This window comes from Poromitra crassiceps (genome assembly GCF_964638095.1).
Source record: "Poromitra crassiceps genome assembly, chromosome: 2".
NCBI classification, from domain to species: Eukaryota; Metazoa; Chordata; class Actinopteri; order Beryciformes; family Melamphaidae; genus Poromitra; species Poromitra crassiceps.
The window spans coordinates 96017958-96039485 of NC_139624.1; the positions used below are offsets into that span (position 1 = coordinate 96017958).

A 21528-nucleotide genomic window follows, 5' to 3' on the forward strand; every position below is an offset into this window, starting at 1 on the left:
TGGTGAGTGTTGAGCTAAATCACTGTATGTGTGTTGTTAGCTAATGTTAGCTGTCAGCTATCAAGCTACTACCGCACTGAGCTAACGTTAGTTTCAGACTGCTTCCTTGTTATATTGTGCGCCGAGATCAGCGTTCCCCAGCGCACTCCCAGCGTTTAACGTCGGAAAAAGACGCTAGGTGGACACAGGCCCTTAGACATTTTAGGTTCATGCAAAGCTAGTTTTCTCAGTGTGATGGAGTTTGCACTTGACTCACGCAACAGAGCGTGAGACCTGAGATCAATTGTGATTGGTTGTTCAGACGGTTGAGGGGTTGGGTCAGGACATAATAGATTGAGAATGAGAATTAAATATTGATTAATTCTGCTGACAACTTTGTTTTGTTTCATTTGTATTTTCTTTTAAGTAGAAGAGCCACAACTATCCATAAAGGAGCCACATGTGGCTCAAGATCAGGGGTTCACACACCTTTTCAGCTTTGGACCCAAGTGGTCTCTGAATTTAAGTATCTTGGAACCATTCTCGACTCAAACCTCACATTCAAAAAACAGGTAAAGAAAGTCACTCGAACAATCATTTACAACCTGGCTAACTTTAGATACACAAGAAGCTGTTTAAGCACCGAAGCAGCAAAATTATATTTGAACGCAATGATCATGCCTCATTTCACCTACTGCCTCACCAGCTGGACACAGGCATGCAAAATTACACTAACTCCAATTCATTCAGTTTACAAGCAGGCACTCAAGGTGCTTGACAAGAAACCCTTTTGTCATCAGCACTGCAATATTCTAGACAAGTATGGCCTGTTAAGCTGGGACAACATCACAAAGCTCAGTGATGCTTGTCTGGTTTATAAGATCCTCCATGGTCTTGCTCCACCTCCACTTAATGACTTTTTCTCAGTGAGCAGCAGACACACTAGATCTGTTGCATTAGGCAACCTCACCATACCTCTCAGGAAAAGTTCATTTGGCCAGTCAGCCTTCTCGGTGAGAGCTGTCCACCTCTGGAACTCCATACCGACACACATTCGCAATATCAACACATTCAAATCTTTCAAACACACCATGAAAACATGGTTAAAAGACAATCAGGTGTGTGAACACAACTAGCCCATGTCTGTCTGCTTGCCTGCATGTTGCTAAATTGTACATGTGGCATAATTGTTATTGCTTATCTGACTCCCCCCCTTCTCCTCTCTTGTCATGATGCTGCATGGATGCTTTGTCTGTCTGCATGGTTTGGCTGCATCGTCTGTTTGCTTGTTCGATGCATCACTGGTCCACACTAACTCAACTTAACTGGTGGTGCTGTGTGACAGTAGTGCCAGGTGGTGGTGCTGTGTGACAGTAGTGCCAGGTGGTGGTGCTGTGTGACAGTAGTGCCAGGTGGTGGTGCTGTGTGACAGTAGTGCCAGGTGCTGTGTGACAGTAGTGCCAGGTGGTGGTGCTGTGTGACAGTAGTGCCAGGTGGTGGTGCTGTGTGACAGTAGTGCCAGGTGGTGGTGGCTGTGTGACAGTAGTGCCAGGTGGTGGTGCTGTGTGACAGTAGTGCCAGGTGGTGGTGCTGTGTGACAGTAGTGCCAGGTGCTGTGTGACAGTAGTGCCAGGTGCTGTGTGACAGTAGTGCCAGGTGGTGGTGCTGTGTGACAGTAGTGCCAGGTGGTGGTGCTGTGTGACAGTAGTGCCAGGTGGCGGTGCTGTGTGACAGTAGTGCCAGGTGGTGGTGGCTGTGTGACAGTAGTGCCAGGTGGTGGTGCTGTGTGACAGTAGTGCCAGGTGGTGGTGCTGTGTGACAGTAGTGCCAGGTGGTGGTGGCTGTGTGACAGTAGTGCCAGGTGGTGGTGGCTGTGTGACAGTAGTGCCAGGTGGTGGTGGCTGTGTGACAGTAGTGCCAGGTGGTGGTGGCTGTGTGACAGTAGTGCCAGGTGGTGGTGGCTGTGTGACAGTAGTGCCAGGTGGTGGTGCTGTGTGACAGTAGTGCCAGGTGGTGGTGCTGTGTGACAGTAGTGCCAGGTGGTGGTGCTGTGTGACAGTAGTGCCAGGTGGTGGTGGCTGTGTGACAGTAGTGCCAGGTGGTGGTGCTGTGTGACAGTAGTGCCAGGTGGTGGTGCTGTGTGACAGTAGTGCCAGGTGCTGTGTGACAGTAGTGACAGGTGGTGGTGCTGTGTGACGGTAGTGCCAGGTGCTGTGTGACAGTAGTGCCAGGTGGTGGTGCTGTGTGACAGTAGTGCCAGGTGCTGTGTGACAGTAGTGCCAGGTGGTGGTGCTGTGTGACAGTAGTGCCAGGTGCTGTGTGACAGTAGTGCCAGGTGGTGGTGCTGTGTGACAGTAGTGCCAGGTGGTGGTGCTGTGTGACAGTAGTGCCAGGTGGTGGTGGCTGTGTGACAGTAGTGCCAGGTGCTGTGTGACAGTAGTGCCATCTGGTGGTGGTGCTGTGTGACAGTAGTGCCAGGTGCTGTGTGACAGTAGTGCCAGGTGGTGGTGCTGTGTGACAGTAGTGCCAGGTGGTGGTGCTGTGTGACAGTAGTGCCATCTGGTGGTGGTGCTGTGTGACAGTAGTGCCAGGTGGTGGTGCTGTGTGACAGTAGTGCCATCTGGTGGTGGTGCTGTGTGACAGTAGTGCTGTGTCCATAAAGTCCACTGGATTCCGTTCTTTCTTTGTTCGGTTGTTTTTCTCATTACCTCAATGACTAATAGGGGGCACGGTGGCGCAGTCGGTAGCGCTGTCGCCTCACAGCTAGAAGATCCTGAGTTCGATTCTCGCCTGGGACGCTGTGGGCGCTGGAGTTGTGTGTCCCCCATATCTTCAGTGCCTACTGCCCAGGTGGGTTATCTCGTCGAAAGGGCCTTTCTGTGTGGAGTTTGCATGTTCTCCCCGTGCTCCCCAGGGGGTTCCTCCGTACATAACCCCCCACTAAATGCAGAAGATCGTCATCCGACCAGTGACGACAACATCCAAAGTTGGTCCCCGGGCGCTGGAAAGAAAAAGCGACCACTGCTCCTGGCCTGCCCCCTGGAGGAAAGGACAAGCCAGGATGGGTCAAATGCAGAGGACAAATTTCACCGGCCACCGTCAGCATGAGTGTGTTTGTGGCCGCATGCATGTGTTGGTGTGTGACTGTGTGACAATAAAAGACAGGCTTGTCCGTCACTAACTGTTTAAAAACTGTTTAAAAACTGTTTAAAAACTGTTTAAACTGTTTAACTGTTTAACTGTTTAATAGGAACAAGAAGGGGGATAATAGGCAGCCTTGTCTGACCCCGGTCTTGATCTCGAAATGGTTGGTGGTAACTAGGGGTGCTCCAAAAAATCTGAATCTGAAAGGGTCGCGATTCTTAATGCCATGATTCCTGGATCGATTCCAAACTCCCAAGAATCGATTCTTAAAATTGTAAAAAAAAAAAAAAAAAAAAAAAAAAAAAAAAAAATTTTTACAGTGCACCTGAACGCAACATGCAAGATACCGGCTGAATAAGTGTCCAAATGTTCATGTCATTTGTGTACTGTACTGCCACGGTGCCACCACCTCACTTAAGAACTCTGGTTAATGTTTTCCCCCCAAAAGTCTACAGATCCCCCCAGCCTATAAATCCATCTTATCTGAAGAACATAAGGGGGGAATTCCCCCCTAGTTTGCAAAATGAATTTAGGCCCTGACTGTAATACAGAAGTTGAATTTGAAGTTCAGCATTAATACATTTGTCATTTTTTGTCTTATATTTACCTTTGTGTGTTATTGCAATATAAAACTACATAATTGAGAATCGATTCTCGATTCTGGAATCGAGAATCGTTGGAATCGAGAATCGATTCTGGAATCGGATCGTGACCCCAGGAATCGGATCGGATCGTGGCTTAGCCGGATCGGAGCACCCCTAGTGGTAACCTGTCCTTCATGTATTACTCTACAGGTCATTTCAGTGTAACTATTTTTGATGAGGTTCACTTATAAAGAGAAAACATCGCATGGATGCAACTGGGACGTATCCTCAGTGATGTACCCTGGGGTCATAGGATGTTTCGGGTCTCGCAACATCATACACCCTCGCCCAGGTGACCCAGCCGGGGCTGGCCAAGCCCCAACTTACGTCCCAGTAGCTACCCACGGTCAGCCCTCTAGGAAGGGTCGAAGGTGGTCACTTGGTCAGGGCCACTCAATCCGCTGCTCCGGAACTACTCTGCCGGGACCGCGGGGGGGGGGGAGAAGGGCTCTGGTACGTAGAGGGACCGGGCTCTGTGGGTTGCCACCCGGCCGGGCTCCTCCCTCATCTCACCAGGTCTAGGACCTGTGCGCTGCACCAGACTCCCCCGCTCCAAACATCTCATTCCGACGTGATTGTATCTTGGTGGATATCATGCAGTACCAGTAATTGGTGGCACTGCAGACTCCACTTGCGGCTTGAATGGCCCTCCTAGAAGGCCTCTCATGGATTTTGGGCTTCTTCCTCGCAGAAGACGCAGGCTGGGGCGCTAACCCATACTGCTCCCGGGTGCCGTCCCTGTTCCGGCTGCCAAATCTTGGTGGATATCATGCAGTACCAGTAATTGGTGGCACTGCAGACTCCACTTGCGGCTTGAATGGCCCTCCTAGAAGGCCTCTCATGGATTTTGGGCTTCTTCCTCGCAGAAGACGCAGGCTGGGGCGCTAACCCATACTGCTCCCGGGTGCCGTCCCTGTTCCGGCTGTCAACTGTCTCTCCAGTGGTCACTAGTCTATTCCTGGTTGTCACGTAGTCTATTCCTATGAGTCACTGGCTAAGCCAGGCTAACTTATAAAGAGAAAGCATCGCATGGATGCAACTGGGACGTATCCTCAGTGATGTACCCTGGGGTCATAGGATGTTTCAGGTCTCGCAACATCATACACCCTCGCCCAGGTGACCCAGCCGGGGGTGGCCAAGCCCCAACTTACGTCCCAGTAGCTACCCACGGTCAGCCCTCTAGGAAGGGTCGAAGGTGGTCACGTGGTCAGGGCCACTCAATCCGCTGCTCCGGAACTACTCTGCCGGGACCGGGGGGGAGAAAGGCTCTGGTACATAGAGGGACCGGGCTCTGTGGGTTGCCACCCGGCCGGGCTCCTCCCTCGTTTCACCAGGTCTAGGACCTGTGCGCTGCACCAGACTCCCCCGCTCCAAACATCTCATTCCGACGTGATGGTATCTTGGTGGATACCATGCAGTACCAGTACTTGGTGGCACTGCAGACTCCACTTGCGGCTTGAATGGCCCTCCTAGAAGGCCTCTCGTGGGTTGTTGGGCTTCTTCCTCGCGGAAGACGCAGGCTGGGGCGCTAACCCATACTGCTCCCCGGTGCCGTCCCTGTTCCGGCTGTCAACTGTCTCTCCAGTGGTCACTAGTCTATTCCTGGACTAGTGACCAGCTTAGTGGGCACTCCATGATGTCTCAAGAACTTCCAAAGGGTCTCCCTATTCACACTGTCAGATGCTTTTTCATAGTCAACAAAGTTGACATACAGTGAGGAAGACCATTCTAATGATTGCTCGATGATGATGATGCGAAGAGTGGCAATCTGGTCGACACAGGAAGGGCTCTTCCTAAATCCGACTTGTTGGTCTCTTAGCTGTTGGTCAACTGCATCCTTCGTTCTATCTAAGATGACTCTGTTGAACACTTTACCTGGCACAGAGAGTAGGGTAATCCCTCTATAGTTGGAACAATTACCCAGGTCTCCTTTCTTAGGTATCTTGATGATAAAGCCCTCTTCCCAATCCGCCGGTATTTCTTCCTCTTCCCAGATATTTCTGAAGAGTGAGTGCAGCAGCCCTACAGTGTGGAACACACCCACATCTGTTGGTAACAGTTCTGCCGGGATGTGATCTGGTCCTGCTGCCTTTCCGTTTGTGTAGTTTGTGTACGGCCTTTCTGATCTCCTCTCTACTGGGTATGTCACAACTGATGTGGAGATGGGTTTCTGCTGGTTGAATGTCTGGGGGGCTTGGTGCTGGAGGTCTGTTAAAGGAGAATTTCGGTTTTTTACACCACGGACCTTATTTCCAGCTTAAAATATGATGTTTTACTCACCCAAATAACTTTGGTTTCATTCGGATGTCCACAGAAGATTTTGAGCTCGGAGTAGCATCCTCAAACAGGCTATAACGGGCGCAAACGGGGCAAGGTGCATGCGCTCTGTAAATAACACATTTTCTGTCACATCGCGGTTCATTATGGTTGTTTTATAATTATGAGAACATGAATTAGCGTTCTAACTAACGAGTCAACTCTGACCTGCCCCGGATGGGCTTTGAAATACTTGTATTTGAAATACGTATTTCAACTACTTTTTTGTATTTTGTAATTTGTATTTGGCTGGGCAGAGAAAAATGAGATGTAATTTGTATCAAGATACTTTCAGATCTTGTATTTTGTGTATTTCAAATACATAAAATACATTTTTCTTTTTATTCTCAAATTGACACATGTAAACATTGACACAGGTTTAAACTAAAGATGGAGAAATTAGTTGTACTAAAAACAACTAAGTGAACTAAACTGAAACCTGATATGAATAAACAGAGAAATTACTTGTACTAAAAAACAACTAACTGGACTGAACTGAAACCTGATTTGAATAGGAGAAATTAGTTGTACTAAAAACAACTAAGTGAACTAAACTGAACTCTGATATGAAAAGATGGAGAAATAAGGTGTATTGAAAAACAACTAACTGAACTGAAACCTGATGTGAAAAGATGGAGAAATTAGTTGTACTAAAAACAACTAAGTGAACTAAACTGAAACCTGATATGAATAAACAGAGTAATTACTTGTACTAAAAAACAACTAACTGGACTGAACTGAAACCTGATTTGAATAGGAGAAATTAGTTGTACTAAAAACAACTAAGTGAACTAAACTGAACTGAAACCTGATATGAAAAGATGGAGAAATAAGGTGTATTGAAAAACAACTAACTGAACTGAAACCTGATGTGAAAAGATGGAGAAATTAGTTGTACTAAAAACAACTAAGTGAACTAAACTGAAACCTGATATGAATAGATGGAGAAATAAGTTGAAAAAACAACTAACTGAACTAAACTGAAACCTGATATGATTCAGAATAGATAGAGAAATAAGTTGTACTGAAAAACAACTAACTGAACTAAACTGAAAGCTGATATGATTCAGAATAGATTGAGAAAGAAGTTGTATTGAAAAACTAACTAACTGAACTAAACTGAAACCTGATGTGAATAGCTGAAGAAATAAGTTGTACTGGGAAAAAAACTAACTAACTGAACTATACTAAAACCTGATATGAATAGATTGAGAAATAAGTTGTACTGAAAAAAAACCTAGCTGAACTAAACTGAAACTTGATTTGAATAGGAGAAATTAGTTGTACTGAAAAACACCTAACTGTCATAAACCTGATTTGAATAGATGGAGAAATTAGTTATACTGACAAACTATAACTGAACACCAAAGTACCCTAATGAAAATCAAAAATGTATTTCTGTTGCTACAAGGATGTCTGAGCTTCACTGTGCATAATGATGGCTGTGCAGATTTTGACACTAGAATGGTGTTACCACTGCTGATAGTGGAAAGTTGTATTCAGTGAGTGATTGTTCTTTAGTAATTATGTTCTAGATAGCCAGGTTGTTTTGGATTTTGTTTATGAAGCAGAAGGAGGGGAAGTCATTTTAAGGATGTAAGGATTTGAACAAGAGTCCAATTTCATGGAAGGCCTTTTTTGTTTGAGATGCAGTTTCTCATCGTTCCTCTCACCAATTCACAATTTCACAACCTTAGACAGGATGTGCATCAGGGCATTCAATTCCTGAAATGTAACCTTTTCTAGTTGTATAAATATGTTTGCACGTTAAATAAATACTGTGACGACAAGTTACTGACATGGTGGTGAATGTGAAGTTGTTTAAAGGGGACCTACTATGCCTTTTACCTATTTCAGTTATTTATATATTGTGTTATGATGTCAGATATCTATGGCTAAACATAGTCAAAGTTCCAAAACTTGAGGTTAACATGCAGAAATGCTGCCTTTAAGTCAAAAGCCCTCACAGAAGGTGATTAACAGCTGAGCTGAAGGAGAAATTAGTTCTACTGAAAAACAACTAAAACTAAAATGGAAGAACTGCAGTGTGTTAGGGAGTACACATAGTGTGACAGAGGACTAAAGAGAGGATTTACTGTCTAAGGAAACCAGAAAATTTCACTTTTGAATAGCTGAAATCAGAGAATTAGGACATTTTCCTTAAAGAAATGTCTCTAAATGATTAATAGATCATCAAAATAGGCAATTAATTTAATATTTGGCAATTCATCTATGAATTGACTAATCGTTGCAGCTCTTTATAAGTTTTTATAAAATGTATTTTCATGTATTTTCAAAATACAAAATACGTATTTGTATCTCAAATACATTTTCAGACAGGTATTTTGTATTTGTATTGTGATACATTTTTTGAGCAAGTATTTGTAATTTGTATCAAAATACTTTATGATGTATTTTCGCCCATCTCGTTCTTCTTCTGTGGTTTATCTAACAGAAGCGCTTCTCACTGCTTCTTCTGAAACACATCCGGGGCAGGTCAGAGTTGACTCGTCTGTTTTGTTGTTGTAGCTTAGCAGCTTAGCTTAGCAGCCTAGCTTGGCATATAGATATGATCTGATGTCAAGATTATGGACGATTCAATTCAATTGCCGCTCGTGTGGAATAAGGCCACATATCGACAACAATAAACAGCAGCGGGAGATAAAGCGGGAGGTGTTATCTATGTGATGGACACTCGGACAGCAAACAGAGCAGGCTGTCGGCACTCGGCAGCACAGGAGGTTAGTTAGATATCTATTTCATGTTCTCATAATTATATAACAACCATAATGAACCGCGATGTGACAGAACATGTGTTATTTACAGAGCACATGCACCTTGCCCCGTTTGCGCCCGTTATAGCCTGTTTGAGGATGCCGAATGAAACCAAAGTTATTTGGGTGAGTAAAACATCATATTTTAAGCTGGAAATAAGGTCCGTGGTGTAAAAAAACAAAATTCTCCTTTAAGCACTTCCTCAAAGTGTTGTGCATCAGGATATCACAATGAAGGAAAATAGATGATAATGTAGCTCAAGCTTAAAATATAAATATTTTTCTCTTTTGTTGCTATATGAATATATTGACTCACAAAACACTAGGGGTGTCACGATACACTCAGTTCACGATGCAATACGATACACGATATTGGGTTCACGATAACGATACGATACGATATTTTAACAATATTTTTTGCGATCGATTTGTAAGTTGAGGGGGCATCCTCCACGCTAATTTGAGTAATTTCACCATTTTCATCCTCCGTGTCTGTAACGTCCCTCGTCTGTTCAAACAAAGCAATGAAAAGGAGAGCGAGCATGCAATCAGATGCAGATCAGTGCCACCATGTTCAGCTTCTTTTTCTCACGATATGAGATTTCATCTCAACGATACATATTGTCACGTTTTGATATCGCGATATATCGTGACATCCCTACAAAACACTAATTTCACCAAGCTTCTTTTCCTAAGTTCTATACACCCCCCCCCCCCCCCCCCCCTGTTTCTGTCTCCCTCAACATCTCTTCGGCCCACGTTGGTCATCTTGGGTGTTTCCCTGCAGACGTCTGTGACTGTCCCTGTCCTCAGCCTCTAGAGAAGGACAGACCCACACTGACCCTACCTCTGTGTGTTTCTCTGCAGACGTCTGTGACTGTCCCTGTCCTCAGCCTCTAGAGAAGGACAGACCCAAGCTGACCCTACCTCTGTGTGTTTCCCTGCAGACGTCTGTGACTGTCCCTGTCCTCAGCCTCTAGAGAAGGACAGACCCAAACTGACCCTACCTCTGTGTGTTTCTCTGCAGACGTCTGTGACTGTCCCTGTCCTCAGCCTCTAGAGGACAGACCCACACTGACCCTACCTCTGTGTGTTTCCCTGCAGACGTCTGTGACTGTCCCTGTCCTCAGCCTCTAGAGAAGGACAGACCCAAGCTGACCCTACCTCTGTGTGTTTCCCTGCAGACGTCTGTGACTGTCCCTGTCCTCAGCCTCTAGAGAAGGACAGACCCACACTGACCCTACCTCTGTGTGTTTCCCTGCAGACGTCTGTGACTGTCCCTGTCCTCAGCCTCTAGAGGACAGACCCACACTGACCCTACCTCTGTGTGTTTCCCTGCAGACGTCTGTGACTGTCCCTGTCCTCAGCCTCTAGAGAAGGACAGACCCAAGCTGACCCTACCTCTGTGTGTTTCCCTGCAGACGTCTGTGACTGTCCCTGTCCTCAGCCTCTAGAGAAGGACAGACCCACACTGACCCTACCTCTGTGTGTTTCCCTGCAGACGTCTGTGACTGTCCCTGTCCTCAGCCAGACAGACTCACACTGACCCTACCTCCACAGGCAGAGAGGTGCTGTGACAAAAGGGGTACATTCCGCTACACGTGTGAACCCGGCTACCTGAGGAAGGCAGGAACCTCCAACCTCATCAAGTGCACGAAAACCCCCAACGGGCATCAGTGGAGCAAACCCTCACTCGTGTGCATCGGTAAGACTCTTTACCTTTAAAGTTCATATTTCAAAATGCATTGTGCAGGGAAAAAGGGACACGTTCTTGAAAAACAATGCTCATTCATTTTGCACATCAATAGACACACACAACTAAAAACTGTAAACAGTTTTGCAGGCATTAATTTAGTTTGACAGTTATTGAGAGTTGATTGGAGTTCAGTTGTGGACCGGCGATGTCATTTGTGCATGAATGAAATCACTGGTCCACAACTGAACTCAAATCAACTCTCAATAACTGTCAAACTAAATGAATGACTGCAAAACTGTTTATAGTTTTAGTCCATGGGCCAGAGCTCAAAATTTCACTTGTCGGTACCACTCAAGGTGGCAACACTTGCTTATAATTTTTGATAAGATACATGTCCGTAGATTCTATTTTGGTATGATAGCCATTCCTGAGTGGTAGCTGATACCTAGTTATCAGCTTATGAAGTTAACAGTGCCCTAAAGTAAATTGCATTTTAGACGCTGGTGCATATCCTGGTTTAAGCTCATGGTCATGACATTTTTCAATGTCTTATAATATTGTCTTTGATCCTATTTAAAGGGGACCTTCTTAGCTTTCATTTAAGGCCAGTTGTGCATTTTTATATTAGTTTTTACCTATTTTAATCTAAATACAGAAGGCTACAGTGTTGTGCAATCTGGGTAATGTGCAATTCTGTTTTTAGCAAATATATATTTGATCTCTTTTATGCATTGGATTGTACTTTTTGGGCAGTGTGCAATTTTGCTAACTGTTACTGTAATAGTTCCGATGTATGTGCTGTATGTATTGTCTGTATGTATGTGTTGCCTGCCAAACAGCAGCCATAAGGTGTATGTCCAAGACAAATTTCCTTCGGGACAATAAAAGTCTATCCTATCCTAAATAAAGAAACAGGAAAAAATCAGTTAGGCCATCCGCTTATAGTGATCAATTTGACCCGTCCCAACATAATCACTATAAGAGGAGTGCACTGTAATAACAACACCACACTGTGTCAATCATCAAACTCGTCTCTCTCGTCATCTGACTCCCCGAGTTCAAAGTCAGCTTCTGGATCTCTCTGGCAACAGTGGACACGGATTTGACAGGAATTGGCTTGACTGCCTTTGCTTGCACAGCAATCCCATTGACTCTGTGAGATGTTCCCTCACCACTAACAGTTTCTTCAAGACGATCGATATTGTCCCAGGCTAAAGTTGTGAATATACCAGGATGGATGTTTGCCGGTAAGGCAATGTCACTCCCTGATGAGAGTTTCTGAAGACACAGAGCAGTTTCAATCTCTTCCATCTGTGAATAGGACACACTGTGACCAAGTCGGTTGAGGATGTTTATCAGCTCTACATTCCCTGTCAATGACTTGACACTGAATGGCAGAATTATGTGCTTGGAAGGCTTGGTCTTTCCACATGTCACTGCATATACATACACTATGTCATGATTTCAGAAGCTGCTGAACTCTCTGGGATGCATGATGCGTGAGTAGATAGTACAGGAAGACAATGAGCGAATGGTAGGACATTCTGCTTCTGGTTTGACTTCAGGTGGCCAAGCTTGAGGAACATCTTGGCTCTTTATGTCTACTCTCAATTTGATGGCTGCTTTGGCTGTAACATCTAGAGCACAGATACTTTTCAGGGTCTGCAGCTCCCTTATGAGAGACTGGTTTTCTTTGGCAAGTTCCCTCATGTAGAGATTATCTGGAAAGAGGAGGAGTTTTCCTTCCGCATCAGGGAAGATATGCAAGGCTCCAGCAAACTCACTCTCCAGCTTTCGTCTGATGTGCTTCTTGGTTGATTCCTTGACTTGGACAATTCCTAGGCAGTTCATTGAACCAGTAGGTGACAGATGTCCCGGCACACACGGTTTAAGAAAAAATATCTTATTTATTGTGGGCAAGCAAGGTGATGAACGTTTCGCCTAGAAGGCTTCGTCAGCATGACAATATGACAAGTGAAGTGAGAGCAGTCGTTGTCATCACTTGAGGACTGCCAAAAAGCTCCATCCAGATGAAGAGGAATATCTAATTGTATGGCCGATTCACAGCAGCGTCATACTGGGCTGTTGCAGCATCATCATCTTCATTGCTGGCAACCACTTATTGGGAAACCTCCTCCTTGGTGTACAGTATAGCATGACCTATGGTAGTGTCCTTCAGCTGCTACAAGGTCTCTACTCACAATGCCAAGGATTCTGCTGTCCATTTTCTTTGTGGCTGCACTCCTGAACTTTGCATTAGCTCGCAGTTCTTGAGACTCGAGATCTTTCTTCAGAGTGAAGATACTGCGACACTTTCCGTGATAGTAGATTGCTGGAATCTGTCCCTCAGGAATGTCTTTTGCCAGTTCCAAAAGCGATGCATGATTTTATATCTGAGCTGACCTGAGCAGAGTTCTCCAGGAGTCAACACTTTGTGGTGAAACCAGCTTATCTGTATCATCAGAACAGTGGATTATGCACTCCATCTGTGGTTGATTTGGTCGTGAGCTGTTACTTTCTTGTTCACCGGTAGTCAGATTCAGCCAGTTTTAAACTGTAACATACACTCAGAAATCATCATTACTTCGATGCAAAACGTGTATTAACCTGTCAGTAATTTGTGAAAAAAAGTCTAAGGTTGAATGGCCACAGACGTCTGGTTAGGGATGAGGCATTAAACTTGGTTTGGAGTATATTAATTAAATGTTGTCACGATACCGTCAAAACTTTCCACTTGTACTAGTGTATGGTTCTATATAAAGGAAAAATAAGCCAAGCTAAAAACTGGATATATTCTACCAAAACTAAATAAAAAGCACATTTCTACACACTAATATGCAGTGGCTAAATGAACATTAGTATTTCTTACTATCAGTATCCATATTATCATTAGTTGCTTAAACTGCAATACTAAATAAACTGTGTAGAGGAGCATTATAAACATAAACAGATAATTAAACACATTAACTGGTGCAAAGTTTGGCACTTATATAGCTGCAGACACACAACAGCAACAAGCCACTTCTTAAAACTCTACTGAACTGTCTCTTCATGACAGAAATTCAACAACTAACAGTCTCAGCCTGCTCAAACACCTTTTCGTTAACAAGCACATGAAATTGATCAAATCTGATGTGGCTGTGACTGATAGGTAGTTCTGAAGAGTGACAGGTAAGAGGCCCAATGAGAATATATTAGGAGCTTTTCCACAATTTCAATCACACATCCCTAGCTAGCTTGTTGGCTCATTCACTTCTTCAGCCACATGTATCAGTTCTTCTTATCTTTAGCCTTTATGGCGTTCAACATGTTACATTCTAAAAATTAAGATATTTATTTATTTATATACTATATTTTACATAGTTATTGCAGTTTGGATTAAATGTTTACCTTCAGACTCAGTCTCTCTAAGCATATTCTTCATTTGGTCTGGCCCAAGGACTTGAAGACATATAATATGCAAGATTTCTGCCACAGTCATTCTTCTAATTTAAGACCTACAATCACATCTCACAATGACATAGTATGGCTATATTATACATTTCCTGAATCCATGGAGTCTTGAGAGTATTCCAGGTTTTGTCTTTTGTGTCTCTGATGTCCCTTGATGCTACGGGGCTAAAAGAAACTACATAGTTTAGACGAAAATTGTTGGAAAATGTGTGTCATTGACGGTTTGAAGAACTCTAGTGAGCTCTATATTTGTCAGAACATTTCACAACTGGCCTTAAATGAAAGCTAAGAAGGTCTCCTTTAAATTGAGACCAAACAGAATATTGAAAAATGTCCTGACCATGAGCCTAACCAGGATATGCACCAGCGTCTAAAATGCAATTTACTTTAGGGAGTGGTTAACTTCATGAGCTGATAACTAGGTATCAGCTACCACTCAGGATTGGCTATCATACCAAAATATCATCTATTCTACAGACATATATCTTATTAAAACCTTGAGTGGTACCGGAATCTGGTCTGGCCCATGGACTATTTTTAGATGTGTGTGTGTGTGTGTGTGTGCGTGTGTGTGTGTGTGTGTGTGTGTGTGTGTGTGTGTGTGTGTGTGTGTGTGTGTGTGTGTGTGTGTGTGTGTGTGTGTGTGTGTGTGTGTGTGTGTGTGTGTGTGTGTGTGTGTGTGTGTGTGTGTGTGTGCAATATGCGAAACATGTTGTTCGCTCATTCTTGCCTTTTGATGTAATCTATTAAAAAGAAGTGTCAGTTGTGATATACAGGTGCATGTGTGTGCTGGATTATACATGTTAAATGTTTAAATCGTAGGGGTCCCTGTTGTGTTTCTCTAACAACCAAGGGGTCCTTCCTTTGGCTGAAAAAGGGCGAAGACCCCTGCTTTAAAGGGATAGTTCAGATCTTTTGATGTGAGGTTGTATGAGGTACTTGCATACAGTCAGTGTACTACATGCAAATGTGCAAATGAAGACCAGCCGCATCAGGCAAGTAGAGAGCTGCTGAGTATGAAGGGGGCCATGAGAAAAAACGTTAAATTAAAAATAGAAAACACAAAAAAAATACATGAAATGCTTCCGTACTGCTCACCTGGCATAATCCAAGTCTCCACAAGCCCTGAGATGCCACGTTGACATGAAAATACATCATTTAGCTGAAATATAGCCATTTGCAGCTGGACCTCCCCCTGCAGCTCCAGTGCAGAATAACAGAATAAGAGTGGTAGGTAATATGAGTGTTGGGTCAAATGTAAACGAGCGTCCATTCAGTGCATTCAGTGGATTTATGTTTCCAGGCTGGCTGTTTCATGCTTCATTCAGTGGATTTATGTTTCCAGGCTGACTGCTTCATTCTGCATTCAGTGGATTTATGTTTCCAGGCTAGCTGCTTCGTTCTGCATTCAGTGGATTTATGTTTCTAGGCTAGCTGCTTCATTCTGCATTCAGTGGATTTATGTTTCCAGGCTAGCTGCTTCATGCTGTACTTAGTGGATTTATGTTTCCAGGCTAGCTGCTTCATTCTGCATTCAGTGGATTTATGTTTCCAGGCTAGCTGCTTCATGCTGTACTTAGTGGATTTATGTTTCCAGGCTAGCTGCTTCATTCTGCATTCAGTGGATTTATGTTTCCAGGCTGACTGCTTCATGCTGTACTTAGTGGATTTATGTTTCCAGGCTAGCTGCTTCATTCTGCATTCAGTGGATTTATGTTTCCAGGCTAGCTGCTTCATGCTGCATTCAGTGGATTTATGTTTCCAGGCTAGCTGCTTCATTCTGCATTCAGTGGATTTATGTTTCCAGGCTAGCTGCTTCATTCTGCATTCAGTGGATTTATGTTTCCAGGCTAGCTGCTTCATTCTGCATTCAGTGGATTTATGTTTCCAGGCTAGCTGCTTCATGCTGTACTTAGTGGATTTATGTTTCCAGGCTAGCTGCTTCATTCTGCATTCAGTGGATTTATGTTTCCAGGCTGACTGCTTCATGCTTCACTCAGTGGATTTATGTTTCCAGGCTGACTGCTTCATTCTGCATTCAGTGGATTTATGTTTCCAGGCTGACTGCTTCATGCTTCATTCAGTGGATTTATGTTTCCAGGCTGACTGCTTCATGCTTCATTCAGTGGATTTATGTTTCCAGGCTAGCTGCTTCATGCTTCACTCAGTGGATTTATGTTTCCAGGCTGACTGCTTCATGCTTAATTCAGTGGATTTATGTTTCCAGGCTAGCTGCTTCATGCTTCACTCAGTGGATTTATGTGTCCAGGTTGACTGCTTCATTCTGCATTCAGTGGATTTATGTGTCCAGGCTGACTGCTTCATTCTGCATTCAGTGGATTTATGTTTCCAGGCTGACTGCTTCATTCTGCATTCAGTGGATTTATGTTTCCAGGCTAGCTGCTTCATTCTGCATTCAGTGGATTTATGTTTCCAGGCTGGCTGCTTCATTCTGCATTCAGTGGATTTATGTTTCCAGGCTGACTGCTTCATTCTGCATTCAGTGGATTTATGTTTCCAGGCTGACTGCTTCATTCTGCATTCAGTGGATTTATGTTTCCAGGCTGACTGCTTCATTCTGCATTCAGTGGATTTATGTTTCCAGGCTGACTGCTTCATTCTGCATTCAGTGGATTTATGTTTCCAGGCTGACTGCTTCATTCTGCATTCAGTGGATTTATGTTTCCAGGCTGGCTGCTTCATGCTGTATTTAGTGGATTTATGTTTCCAGGCTAGCTGCTTCATTCTGCATTCAGTGGATTTATGTTTCTAGGCTGGCTGCTTCATTCTGCATTCAGTGGATTTATGTTTCCAGGCTGGCTGCTTCATTCTGCATTCAGTGGATTTATGTTTCCAGGCTGGCTGCTTCATTCTGCATTCAGTGGATTTATGTTTCCAGGCTGACTGCTTCATTCTGCATTCAGTGGATTTATGTTTCCAGGCTGACTGCTTCATGCTGCATTCAGTGGATTTATGTTTCCAGGCTAGCTGCTTCATTCTGCATTCAGTGGATTTATGTTTCCAGGCTAGCTGCTTCATTCTGCATTCAGTGGATTTATGTGTCCAGGCTGACTGCTTCATTCTGCATTCAGTGGATTTATGTTTCCAGGCTAGCTGCTTCATTCTGCATTCAGTGGATTTATGTTTCCAGGCTACCTGCTTCATTCTGCATTCAGTGGATTTATGTTTCCAGGCTGACTGCTTCATTCTGCATTCAGTGGATTTATGTTTCCAGGCTGGCTGCTTCATTCTGCATTCAGTGGATTTATGTGTCCAGGCTGGCTGCTTCATTCTGCATTCAGTGGATTTATGTTTCCAGGCTGGCTGCTTCATTCTGCATTCAGTGGATTTATGTTTCCAGGCTACCTGCTTCATTCTGCATTCAGTGGATTTATGTTTCCAGGCTGACTGCTTCATGCTGTACTTAGTGGATTTATGTTTCCAGGCTAGCTGCTTCATTCTGCATTCAGTGGATTTATGTTTCCAGGCTGGCTGCTTCATTCTGCATTCAGTGGATTTATGTTTCCAGGCTGGCTGCTTCATGCTGCATTCAGTGGATTTATGTTTCCAGGCTGGCTGCTTCATTCTGCATTCAGTGGATTTATGTTTCTAGGCTAGCTGCTTCATTCTGCATTCAGTGGATTTATGTTTCTAGGCTAGCTGCTTCATTCTGCATTCAGTGGATTTATGTTTCCAGGCTGACTGCTTCATTCGGCATTCAGTGGATTTATGTTTCCAGGCTGACTGCTTCATTCTGCATTCAGTGGATTTATGTTTCCAGGCTGGCTGCTTCATGCTATATTTAGTGGATTTATGTTTCCAGGTTGACTGCTTCATGCTGCATTCAGGGGATTTATGTTTCCATGCTAGCTGCTTCATTCTGCATTCAGTGGATTTATGTTTCCAGGCTGACTGCTTCATGCTGCATTCAGGGGATTTATGTTTCCAGGCTAGCTGCTTCATTCTGCATTCAGGGGATTTATGTTTCCAGGCTAGCTGCTTCATGCTGTACTTAGTGGATTTATGTTTCCAGGCTAGCTGCTTCATGCTGTATTTAGTGGATTTATTTTTCCAGGCTGCCTGCTTCATTCTGCATTCAGTGGATTTATGTTTCCAGGCTGGCTGCTTCATTCTGCATTCAGTGGATTTATGTTTCCAGGCTAGCTGCTTCATTCTGCATTCAGTGGATTTATGTTTCTAGGCTGGCTGCTTCATGCTGTATTCAGTGGATTTATGTTTCCAGGCTAGCTGCTTTATTCTGCATTCAGTGGATTTATGTTTCCAGGCTAGCTGCTTCATGCTGTACTTAGTGGATTTATGTTTCCAGGCTAGCTGCTTCATGCTGTATTTAGTGGATTTATGTTTCCAGGCTAGCTGCTTCATGCTGTATTTAGTGGATTTATGTTTCCAGGCTAGCTGCTTCATGCTGTATTCAGTGGATTTATGTTTCCAGGCTAGCTGCTTCATGCTGTATTTAGTGGATTTATGTTTCCAGGCTAGCTGCTTCATGCTGTATTTAGTGGATTTATGTTTCCAGGCTAGCTGCTTCATGCTGTATTCAGTGGATTTATGTTTCCAGGCTGGCTGCTTCATGCTGTATTTAGTGGATTTATGTTTCCAGGCTAGCTGCTTCATGCTGCATTCAGTGGATTTATGTTTACAGGCTGGCTGCTTCATGCTGTATTAGTGGATTTATGTTTCCAGGCTAGCTGCTTCATGCTGTATTCAGTGGATTTATGTTTCCAGGCTAGCTGCTTCATTCTGCATTCAGTGGATTTATGTTTCCAGGCTAGCTGCTTCATTCTGCATTCAGGGGATTTATGTTTCATGCTATATTTAGTGGATTTATGTTTCTAGGCTGGCTGCTTCATGCTGTATTTAGTGGATTTATGTTTCCAGGCTGACTGCTTCATGCTGTATTTAGTGGATTTATGCTGTAAAGTGCGTCTTATGTCCTCTTTCAGGAAATCCAAAAATAACCCAAACCACAAAGATGACGACAGAGGCACGAAGCGGTAAGGCTGTGTGTGTGTGTGTGCGTGCGTGCATGTGTCTGTGTGTGTGTCTGTGTGTGTGTGTGTGTGTGTGTGTGTGTCTGTGTGTGTGTGCGTGCGTGCATGCGTGTGTGCGCGCGTGTGTGTGCATGCGTGCGTGCGTGCATGCGTGTGTGTGTATGTGTATTTGTATTATATTTGGACACACCTGTTTGTATGTAGCTACCGATACTTTGTTTTTCATTCTCTCAAAGGGCTTATGCTTATCAACTTGAAACTAGACAAATATAAATAGTGAAGTTGTTGCCTATCAATTCCTTTCCAAATCCCTTATTTAACCTTCCATCAGGGCAAAGGGCGGCTACTTTAAAGTGTGTGTATGTTTTGTGTGTGTGTGTGTGTGTGTGTGTGTGTGTGTGTGTTTGTGTGTGTGTGTCTGTGTCTGTGTGTGTATCAGGGATTCTGCTAGTACGATCTTTATTCCAGTGTTGTCATTAAGAGGCCGACTTTGCAGCAAGAATATCTAATAGACCAGAACTGCAACGCGTCATCGCACTGCACCGCGCCCCTTTTTGGGGGAATGCGGAAATCCTCTTTGACTCAGGCTGAACGGACATGACGACAGTCCAGTCAACCTTAATTTATTCATATATCTCGACCGTTCAGGTTCGGGCAAGGTCGCAAAATAATTAGTAGACATGTTTATCAAACCAAAAAAACACTTGAACCCGAAATTAATGAATTGGTATTTTGTCTATGCTAGCTAAAAACACGGCAAAAATACCATCACAACAACGCTATTCATTCTTTCTATCCCCCAAAAAGGGGCGCGGCCTTGACGCTTTGGATGTGCAGTTCTGGTCTATTGGTCGGCATTCAACAGGCATGCATGTTATTCTCAGTAAGGACGCTTTCGTTATTGAAACACAGACAGCAGCACGCTCCATCTATCTGCATGTGTGGAACACATTATGAGCCAATATCTCCTGGACATTGTCTTGATGAAAAAACAAGGCAAAGTAATAACTGTCAGGAGAGTGGAGAGGTGTGCGTGTGACTTGAATCTCCAGCAATACGCATTACGCACCTTCATCTCGCCCTCTCCACACCTGGCACCTGCGTCAGCCAGGCTCTCCTGCACTCACTCTTTGCTCCTATTTGGCTTTATTTGTGGTAACTTAGCATTTTGATTAATCTCCTCATATCATACGAGCGCGTTTGACCTCCGCTGAATTGACAGCCTACGTTGGGCACTCACTCACTCACTCACTGCGTCGACTCAGGCCAGGATGGCCGCCGTCGGGCACGATGTCGGACCTTCCACACGTCTCGTGCTTCCATCAGCGTACGCAGCTTCCCAGTTGTTGCAGCTCAGCAGTCCTCTTTTAGGGTGTTGACCATGGTCTTTAGTGGTCTCCCAGGGTTCATCCTTCCATGAGTTGGTTCCCACAGAATGACTCGGCTAGCAGGCAGCTCAGGGTGTCTCGCGCAGAGTTGCTAGCTGTAGTCGTGTGTCTCTTATTTTTCTAGTGAGAGGTGGTAGGTCACCATAGAGATACTTGTTCGAGACGTGCTGCGTCCAGCAGATGTTGAATGCCAATGTAGCATCCATCGATAGATTTTGATGTGGCCTTGGAGAGGGTCCATGTCTCGCTCCCACAGAGCAATATGGTCTCTATGGTAGCGACAAAAATCCTCTTCTTGAGCCTCCGAGATAGATTTGAGGTCCAGATCTTCCTGGTGTCTTTGAGCGCCTTCCATGCGAGCGCTCATCGCACCTTTGTGTCTACGTTGGGCGAATCAATCAATCAATCAATGAATCGCTCGAGCTCGTTGCCCGACTGCATTTCGTTCCAGAATCACGTTTGGTAGCCTACTGGAGAGCCATTTAGAGCCACTAATGGGTTATTGTACGCATGACTTGGCCCTTGTATTATTGAGCTGTTCTAAACAATTACAATGAATGATCTGCGTCTCCTATCGTTGGCATGCGGTGAAGCGGTAATCAGCTTGTAAAGTGCTGTGTAAAGAAATAAGAGCCAGGGACAAAGTTGTTTTTCATGTTGTTAAGGATTTATGGTCCTAATTTGCAAAGCATCCAACTGACATTTCCCATGACTCCTTAAAGACCACCTAAAGATGTATATCAAATACTCTACTTTGAATAATAATTTGTGTCTGATGGTTTTTCCCATAAAAAAAGTTAAATTATCTTGTTAAAATCTTTAAGATGACCTCCCCTCCTTCTCCCTTATTTAAAAATCTAAAGCAACCAATCAGGGTGATCTAGAACCTAATTAGTGTAGACGATTTTTTTATATATATATTCATCCCCCCCCCCCCCCCCCCCGATTTTTTATCCCCCGTTGGTGCTAATTTTAATTTATTTATCCTGGTTGTTGCTCCACCCTCTGCCAATCTGGGGAGAGCCGAAACTGGCTCCATGCTTCTTCCGAGACATGGGCAGTTAGCCAGCCGCTTCTTTTCACCTGACAGGGGAAGCTTCACCGGTAGGACATAGTACGTGG

At 44.2% G+C, this 21528-nt stretch overlaps 1 protein-coding gene across 1 annotated transcript in view; it reads left to right on the top strand.

The window, feature by feature from the left end:
- The window catches only part of LOC310794803 (uncharacterized protein), a 35651-nt gene that overhangs the window by 3849 nt on the left and 10274 nt on the right, over nucleotides 1-21528 (top strand). Inside the window, exons 2-3 of the mRNA XM_083656853.1 lie at nucleotides 10359-10562; nucleotides 18971-19021. Of these exons, the coding sequence (XP_083512979.1) occupies nucleotides 10359-10562; nucleotides 18971-19021 (255 nt within the window). The remainder of the gene's footprint in view (nucleotides 1-10358; nucleotides 10563-18970; nucleotides 19022-21528) is intronic.